At 38.6% G+C, this 9,711-nt stretch overlaps 1 protein-coding gene across 2 annotated transcripts in view; it reads right to left on the reverse strand.

Moving 5' to 3' along the window:
- Window positions 1-8,488, reverse strand: part of LOC139227849 (receptor-type tyrosine-protein phosphatase R-like) — a 101,870-nt gene extending 93,382 nt beyond the window's left edge. The window contains exons 1-4 of one of the 2 annotated variants that reach the window (XM_070858931.1): window positions 8,353-8,488; window positions 8,021-8,116; window positions 3,830-3,925; window positions 550-800 (exon numbers count right to left, since the gene is read on the reverse strand). In XM_070858931.1, coding sequence (XP_070715032.1) covers window positions 550-686 — 137 coding nt within the window. In that variant the 5' untranslated portion in view covers window positions 687-800; window positions 3,830-3,925; window positions 8,021-8,116; window positions 8,353-8,488. The remainder of the gene's footprint in view (window positions 1-549; window positions 801-3,829; window positions 3,926-8,020; window positions 8,117-8,352) is intronic. The other variant, XM_070858930.1, reaches the window with a different exon arrangement.
- Window positions 8,489-9,711: the final 1,223 nt, after the last annotated feature.

A 9,711-nucleotide genomic window follows, 5' to 3' on the forward strand; every position in this document is an offset into this window, starting at 1 on the left:
AGTCTTTGAGTATATTCAAGACAGAGATCGATAGATTTTTGAATATTAAAGGAATCAAGGGATATGGGGATAGAGCAAGAAAGGGGAGTTGAGGTCGAAGATCAGCCATGATCTCATTGAATGGCGGAGTAGGCTCGAGGGGCCGACTCCTGCTCCTAATTCTTATGTTCTTATGCTCTTCGTTCTTTTAACCCCGCCTATCGATTCCTGCTCTCAAATGCGTCTCAGCTCATTATGATGGCTCAGCAATCCCCTGGGTTGAGGCCCAGCTCAAAGATTCCACTGATGCAACACTGAGCTGATCATTAAAAGGGATATTGTAGTGGTCATCAAATCTTTCTGTGTGCGGGACCCCCTGTTATAAGATCATGATCACAATTTTTCTGTTATAAGAAGGTTGTGCTGCATCATTTTCCATAGATATTTTCATCCTCTTTAATATTTAAAAAAAAAACATGTTTTCAATCCATTCTGTTGACTGAAATTGTTCTCTACCAACAGTAATGTTCCAAAGTGATACTTGTGGCTGCTGGGCCATTCCATTCTTACCTTTCCTGAAGGCGGCTTTGTTTCATTGATTTGAATGATGAGGAGAAAGTTGACGAGGGGTCCATGTTGTCTCTCGCAGGTTGGCCTTGACAGCTCACAATACGTACCGGAATGGAAGCTAGCCCAGACTGTACCATGCTGTGCACACTGAATATACCTCAGAACAAGGCAGGCATGGGCTGAGACGACCCGCTGGTTCTCCGATGTCCTGGCTGGATTTGGTGCAAAGGCTCCCTTAAATGGTAATTCATCTGTAAATTATAAAAATAGAAAAATTGTGGAGAAAAACACTGTATAGCCCTCATAAAATTCAACGTAAGTTTATAGTTTAGCCAATAGAGTATTGAATTCCATTTACAACTTTGAGGAGCGCTATATATGGGAAATTAAATTTAAATTTTCTTAAACATAACATTTATAATAGGTATTATAAATATGAACTGAGAATTGCTCAAGGCAACAACAAATTCTTCTTGCATACTAATCACTAAATATAGATATTGAAACAAACATCTATTATAATAACTATAGTGTTAGGCCGCCCCATGTATTGGGGCATCCAGAACACATAAAAAATGGTAGGTTTCCGGCGGTGGTTAATTTCGGCCCTGACTGTCATTTATTGACCAGGCTAATACTTGAAAGTTCTACTCGCCAAAAAATAAACATATAAGCAATGAGTTTACATATGTCACCACTGCTTCCTGCAGACCCTTTAGCTAAAGCCCAACGAGAAACTTTTGGGGGGACAAAATGGCCAGGTTGCACCTCCCGTTAGTGCCTGCGAGGGGCGGTAACGGAGCGCTAAGGGGTTACTGACCGGGCATGACAAAATCACCAACGCCCGTTAACTTCGCTAGCACTAACACTAACGGCCTCGCTCTCTTGTGCCCCGGAGTTCGTGACGTCACTCGGTGCGCAGCGCCGTACAGACGTTAGCGCTGCACTGAACACTGCTCAGCGCTATGCCGATACCACCCCTCTCACTCCCTTTTGATGTTCTAAGGGAAATGGTAGTACTTGATTTAGCATTCCATTTCTCTCGGAGTATTAAAGCAGAAGTTCCCATCAGCTACAAATCTTTTTCGCCTTGTAAATACTTTTGAATTCCCTGAAAAGTTAGCGCATTGGTCATTTAAGAACATAAGAAATAGGAGCAGGAGTAGGTCTTTTGGCCCCTCGAACCTGCTCCGCCATTCAATAAGATCATGGCTGATCATCAACCTCAACACCTGCCGCACTATCCCCCTAGAACTTGATTCCCTTAGTATCCAAAAATCTATCGATCTCCGTCTTGAATATGCTCAGCGACTGAGCCTCCACAGGCCACTGATGTAGAGAATTCCAAAGATTCACAACCATCTGAGTGAAGAAATTTCTCCTCAACTCAGTCCTAAATGGCTGACCCCTTATTCTGAGATTGTGACCCCTGGTTCTAGACTCCCCAGCCATGGGGAAACATCTTCCCAGCGTCTACCATGTCAACCCCTGTAAGAATTTTGTATGTTTTAATGAGATCACCTCTTAGTCTTCTAAACTCTTGAAAATATAGGCCTAGTCTACTCCAGCTCTCCTCATAGGACAATCCCCCCCCATCCCAGGAATCAGTGTGGTGAACCTTTGTTGCACTCCCTCTGTGCCAAGTATATCTTTCCTTAGGTAAGGAAACCAAAACTGTACACAGGTGTGGTCTCATCATCATCATAGGCAGTCCCTCGAAATCGAGGAAGACTTGCTTCCACTCTAAAAGTGAGTTCTTAGGTGACTGAATAGTCCAATATGGGAATTACAGTCTCTGTCACAGGTGGGACAGACAGTCGTTGAAGGAAAAGGGGGTGGGACTGGTTTGCCGCATGCTCTTTCCGCTGCCTGCACTTGTTCTCTGCATGCTCTCGGCGACGAGACTCGAGGTGCTCAGTAATGAGTAATTTACTGATGTTATTTAAAGCTACTGTAGCTAACCAAACTTTTGATATAGCTTTTCACTACTGCATTGTTAGATTCATATTGCCTTAGTTTTATAAAGTATCATTTTGATCTTCATAATCATTTCACTTTGGAATTGACTAGTAATTGTATTAGGCTAGGTAATTAAAAATTAACAACTATTCATTGGCATAAAAGATCTCACTGTAGCTTGCTCTATGTTGATCCAAGAGTTGGCACAGCTGGATTGTCTAAAAACAATTGAGTGAATTGATGATATTTATTCATTTTATACTGAGGGGGAAGAGATGGAGAACACAGCCACTGCTTACTTAGTGATATAGTTGAAAGCAGTACAATTTCCATATCCTTTATATATCCTGGCTGAGAATGACTTTGTAGTGCATCAAGTACAGTTTGTGCTTGATTCATGTTGAATGGAGATTGCATTAAAATGAGAAGAACAATACCTTTAATTTTTACACATGTGCTTTGATCTTTTTTTTTCGCAAATAAATTAATTTTTCAAGACCAAAAATGTCAGCAGTCAAGAAGGTTAAGAATGTGTTTCCTGAAATTTACTGGATGAAAATAATTGATGAAGTAACAAACCAATACTTTTAGTTAAAGCTGAGGAATTTGTTAATCCCCCTTCCCCGGGTTTTCTCCTCTTGCCTCATCCTCTCCTGAATGCTCTAGCACCTTGCTACAGTACAGTTCCCTGGACACCGGTTACTACCTGGTACTTCACCCAAGTGTCTGACCTTCATAGTGAATATTGGCAGGCTAATTGAAAGCCGGGGAAGTGGTGGGGAGTAACAGTTCAAGCCAATCCTGTTCTCCCCTCCACACATACATCCCAATTCTAGTCGGAATTTCAGTAGCAATCAAGAGCCCTGGTTAGTTTTTCTATGTACATTATAATATGATAGGCCTATTAGTGTGTGGTTACAAGGCTTTTCTACGTTGTAGTATGACACACAGATTAGTGTGTGGGTAATAGGCTTTTCTAAATTGTAGTAGGAAGCACAATTAGTTTGTGGGTAATGGGTGTTTCTCCGTATGCTGCAGTACCATGCAAAATTAGAGTGTGGGTAATGGATCTTTCTGTGTGTATTGTACTATGAGGCACAGATTAGTATGTGGATAATGGGCATTTCGACATATGTTGTAGTATGATGCACAGATTAGTGTGCAGATAATGTGGGCATGCCTGAGGTATTAAATGAGTACTTTACACCTGTCTTCATTAGAGAAGGGAATGTTGCCAATGTAGCAGTAAAGGAGGAGATAGGAACAATATTGGATAGTAATAAAAATAAAAAGTTGTCAGTACTCAAAGTGGAAAAGTCACCTGGTCAGGGTGAGATGCATTCTAGGTTACTGAGGGAAGTAAGGGTGGAGGCTCTGGCCACAGTCTTCCAATCCTCCTACGATATGGGGGTGGTGCCTGAGGACGGATGATTACAAATGTTATACCCCTGTTCAAAAAGTGGTAGAGGGATAAACCCGGCAATTACAGGCCAGTCAGACTAATGCGGTGGTGGGGAAACTTTTAAAGACAATCCAGGACAAAATTAATTAGCACTTGGGAAAGTATGGATTAATAAATGAAAGGCAGCAAGGACTTATTAAAGGCAAATCATGTTTAACTAACTCGATCGAGCTCTTTAATGAAATAACGGAAAGGATTGATGAGGTTAGTATGCTTGATATTATGTATATGGACTTTCAGAAGGAGTTTGATAAAGTACCACATAATAGACTTGTTAGCAACATTAAAGCCAGTGAAATTAAAGGGACAGTAGCAGTGTGGATACAAAATTGGCTAAGGGATAGAAAGCAGAAAATAGTGATGAACGGTTGTTTTTCAGACTGGAGGTAAGTATACAGAGGTGTTTCTCCGGGTCACTATTAGGACCACTGCTCTTTTTGATATATATTAATCACCTGGACTTGGGTACACAGGGCATAATTTCAAATTTGTAGATGACATGAAACTCAGAAATGTAGTAAACAATGAGACATCAGAAGGACATAGACATACTGGTGAAATGGGCAGACTCATGGCAGATGAAATTTAACACAGAGAAGTGTGAAGTGTAAGGAAGTCTTGGTGTCATTGTACACAGCTTTGGTGAGACCATACCCAGAGTATTGTGTACAGTTTTGGTCTCTGTACCTAAGGAAGCCTTAGAGGAAGTGCAACAAATGTTCACTAGATTGATTTCTGGGATGTGAGGGCTTGACAGGGTAGCTGCTGAGAGGTTGTTTCCCCTCTCTGGAAAGTCTAGAACTAGGGGGAATAGTCTCAGGATAAGGGGTGGCCATTTAGGACTGAGATGTGGAGAAATTTCTTCACTCAGAGGGTTATAAATCTTTGGCATTCTCTACCCTAGAAGTCTGTGGATGCTCAGAATCGTATATGTTTCAATGAGCAGCAATATAAACTAAATGGTACAATTTTAAAGCGGATGCAGAAACAGAGAGACCTGGGGGTTTATGTCCACAAATCTTTGAAGGTGGCAGGACAAATTGAGAAGGCAGTTAAAAAAACATATGGGATCATTGGCTTTATTAATAGAGGCATAGAGTACAAAAGCAAGGATGTAATGCTAAACCTTGATAAAAACATTGGTTAGGCCTCAGCTAGAGTATTGTGTTCAATTCTGGGCACCACACTTTAGGAAAAATGTCCAGGCCTTAGAGAGAGTCCGAGGAGATTTACTAGAATTGTATCAGGGATGAGGGGTTTTATTTACGTGGAGAAACTAGGGTTGTTCTCATTAGAGCAGAAAAGGTTAAGAGGAGATTTGAAAGAGGTGTTCAAAATCATGAACAGGAAAAACTGTGGCAGAAGGGTTGGTAACTAGAATTAAGATGATTGACAAAAGAATCAGAGGCGACATGAGGAAACATTTTTTTACGCAGCGAGTTGTTATGATCTGGAGTGCACTTGCCTGAGTGGATGGTGAAAGCAGATTCAGTGGTGGCTCTCAAAAGGGAAATGGATAAATACTTGAAGGGAAAATGTTTGCAGGGCTTTGGGGAAAGAGCAGGAGAGTTGGACTAATTGGTTAGCTCTACCAAAGACACGATGGGCTGACTGATCTCCTGTGCTGTATCATACTATGATTCTATGGGCCTTTCTATGTACGTTGTAGTATGATGCATAGATCAATATGCAAGATCACTTTGTACACAAAGCCATGTTATTTAAATTGGTTTAGTGAAATAAGGTTGCAAAATCACTATTACTGAGCAACATACAGGATTTGAATTTTAATAGGTATCTTGCAAGAAAATATTATAAGGCGGAATTGCAGCTTAGAATTCCGATGTGTGTGAAAACAAAGACATAGTGTATAAAGTTGCTTGTGTATTTGTATGATTATAAATATAGTTTATTGATGTCAGACAATGCAATACAGATTCCTGTTATGCTGTATATCTTTCAATTCAGATATTACCTGTTGTGTAAAGAAAATGAGTTTAGAGCAAAAAGAGCAATAAAATAACATTTCATTAAAGCATTTGGCCTGAAGCATTATAGCGATATAACAGTTACTGTAATACAGGTGATAGGAATGTCTATGCAGAGTTTTAAACCAAATGCACTATCAGGTATCTTAATGTAAACTAGACACATTGTAAATAATAATGCAGTTTATGGATGTAACAGGTTTCCTCATCTAAATCGATAATGGTTATTAAAAACATTGCACAAAATTTTCAACTTTGGCAGGAGTGTGAAACAGCGATAGACATTGTATAATGTGTGGCTGATCCACTATTGCCTGTTTCACAGCCCTGCCAAAGTTGGACATTGCACCCCATACCTATTTAAAAGCTGGCACTACTGAGTACATCACATGTAGAATACAAGTACTATACCGTGGGTCACTTTAACAAAAGGCACACGACTGCTGTATCTCTGAAACAAATAGATACCAATTCCTTCATTACTAGCATCCCTTTGCACTGCTTCTGAATAAGTACATGATAGCCTAACCAAAGTCAAGGACATGAAAAAGCCATCAAAGTTCATCGTTCTACAACTCTAACTCTCCCATTATTGCATTCAGTTACATCTTGAGCCTCTCTTAATACGTTTGGTTTAATTAACATGGCAGATTATTCTAACTCTGACCACTCTTTTTAAAGTTACATTTTATTGAATTGATGTCCTCAGCTTCTACTTCCTGGCTTAATTTGAAGCAACTTATAGTTATACCTATACCAGTTAATATTTTAGATATTTCGGTGAGGTTGCCCAAAATGTCCACTTCACACTGTACAGCACAGCTTCTCAAATATTTTCTCATTGCTTATCCCCTTTACACTTGGGACTGCTCTTGCTGCTCTTCCTTGAGCATGGTATAGAATAGGGTAAGTTTCTAGAACAATGAGAAGCGAGCAGAAGTTATTCAGTTAACAGGGATGTGCAATCGAAAGGGAAAATACAATGAAAGTACCTGTAAATAGATTTTGGAATTAACAAGCCTGTTCCCCTAAAAAATATTCCACACTTACTTAAAAGGAGTTGACTGTACTAGAAGTAAAACAGTCTTCGCAAGACGTGCAATTTTCCTGTGCTTATGGACATTTTTGTGAATGTTTGCTAGTGTTACCAACAGGAAGCTCAGTTGGATTTAAGTTTACCATTGTATAGTCCTTAGTTTTGTAGCCTCATTAGCTGGAAGCTAATTTATTGTAAGTCTTGATTATATTGTAGAATATCATATCTTCATGACAGATAAATTGTCCACAATGATCACTTATTTAATAGAAGTTACTTACACTTAAGCTTCCTGTTTCTGTATAATGATAATAGATTCAATTTAACTTTCAATTCATGTAATTTTAAATACAATTTTTAAGTTTCTATTTTACATGGGTCCTAAGCACTTCAGTTATGAGTGCAATCTTCGTCGAAAGCTGCATTGCATATACTGTCTTATAGAGGTAGTCTGCTGTTAACTTGCAACTAAAGTGAAAATAGAAGGAACAACCCATAAACTGATCCATGTGGCACTCCGTCACTGGTCAGTATGTGGTATAAAGGTGATAGATATGCTTATTAACCTATTTTGAGAAAAAACTAGTTCTCTCAGTCAGCTAAAAGACTTCAATGACAGCACATTTCATTAAATGACAAGTCAGATCTACTTTTCTCATTAGGCACATAGTTAAAAAGAGCTGTACTTTGAAACTCATTCTTAAATTCTGGTTCATTCATTTTTTATCTTCACTATTTATAAATTTGACAACTGCCACCTTCATACATTATATTGCTTTGAAATAATGCCAAACAATTTCGATATTTGAATAAACATTTTTTCATGAAAATCTACAATATTATATTTGCGTCTGCTTTTCAATTTATGTCGGATTAATCTTAGTTTATCTTAATATATATATAATGTATTTAACCATTTTCCTGTCACTGGTACAAAGCAGAGTACAGAAGTAGGTATAAAACTGTCATTTATGCTGTATCATTTTAGTCAAACAGCAACAGAAAATATCTCAAAAAGTTACTTACCAACAACAGGAATACATGTAAAATGTATGCAGGGCAGTATTACACCACCATGGTAGCAGCTGACTGTTGCTCAGACTGTGTCCATGAAGTTTGTTTCTAAATGTGCAGAGAACATAGTAGAATGAGGTAGAAAAAGGGCAGGAACAGGCATGTATTTTAAATAGTTTCACAATTCCATCGACATACTTCAAACTGCAATGCTGGCAGGAGCAGTCAAATTGGACTTTGAAAACCAGTTGAACCGCACAACTTCTCAAGTTTAAGCCCATGTAAGGCAAAGCCAATTTCTGGCCCCCTGTGTTTTCTGTTTGCTTTTCCAATTCTTTACTCACCTCAAGTAAAAAGCTTAAATATTCAGCAGAAGCTTTGTGTTTCTCTCTCTCCCTCTCTGTCTGTCTGTCTGTGGTAATCCCTGCCTATAATGTACACTGCCGCATTTTCCTGAATGCTCAGGAAGCTGCTTATCAGCAGAGAGATTCTTCTCGCTGTTCAGTGCTGCTTCCTCCCACACCACCTACACACGGGCCTACGCACTTTCATCATCCTGCTTCATTTGCAAGCTGAAAAGGTGAAACAAAAGGTCGTATTAAATGTACATGACAAAAAAAAGTCGAAAATTGGGTGATACAGTCTAACAAGTCTATTTTAGGACGTTATAACATTTTGATTGCCCATGTGAACCAGTTGCCAAATGCATTAGCTTTACAGATTTATTAGTTTAGTTAAAAAACACACTCACATACATCCCAAAGCTCCAGGTTAGCTGATTCAGAAACATTTAATTTAAAATGTAAGTTTCCTCTTTCGTTTTCTAAATATGTAACCAATTTACTGCATTGTTTAAGCATTAATTACAATGTTTAAGAATATTTCTGGCACTTATGACATGTTAACCAGTATGCAGCAAATAGTTAAAGAATAATGAATAGCAGTTTAACTTGCAATGATTTTTGTTTTTGAGGGAAAATTTATGAATCCCTGGAGTTGAAGTCAGCATCACATATTAAATATTAGAAGTAGAAATATTAAAATTGCAAATCTTGCTTAGTATTTAACTCACTCAGTTAAATCAATATGTACTTCATGTGACTGGGAATGAGGAAGTGAGTTTCATGCTTTACTTTGAAAGAAAAAATGAACACGTGATTTTCTTTTAAACTAAAATGATCTAAATCATCTTTGTAGTCTTCCCGTCAGCCCCTGCCATTGTTCAGAGCGTGCTTTTTTCCCCTTTCCGTTTCATTAACAGAATGAAAGCACTTAGCCACATTATTACAGTCTGAATTAGCATAAGCCTTACGAGGTTTCATTGCTACTACTCAGTAAACATGTTTGATCTACAAGGGAACAATGATTTTGGGGTTCTGAGACTTCAAAGCACATCAGAATGTAATTGCTGGCACTTAACCTGATATGGTCATGACTGCAATACATTTAATTGGCTTGGAATTTGTGACAGATAATGAAGTACAGTACAGTAAATCCTTCTTTATTGATGAGTTGGCTTCATTGGCTATTTGCCAATAAAAGGCACTTTTTGTTTTTTCTCATATTAATTGTTATCTGAGATGATTCACTGCTTCTAATCACCTTGATATTGCTGCTTGATATCGTTGATTTACCTATCAGGATTGGGATGAGCTTTATCAGTTCTTAGCTGGGCCTCCCTAGGTGCAGCTTCTCGTAAAAAC

The sequence above is a fragment of the Pristiophorus japonicus genome, chromosome 17 (genome assembly GCF_044704955.1).
Source record: "Pristiophorus japonicus isolate sPriJap1 chromosome 17, sPriJap1.hap1, whole genome shotgun sequence".
Lineage (NCBI taxonomy): Eukaryota > Metazoa > Chordata > Chondrichthyes > Pristiophoridae > Pristiophorus > Pristiophorus japonicus.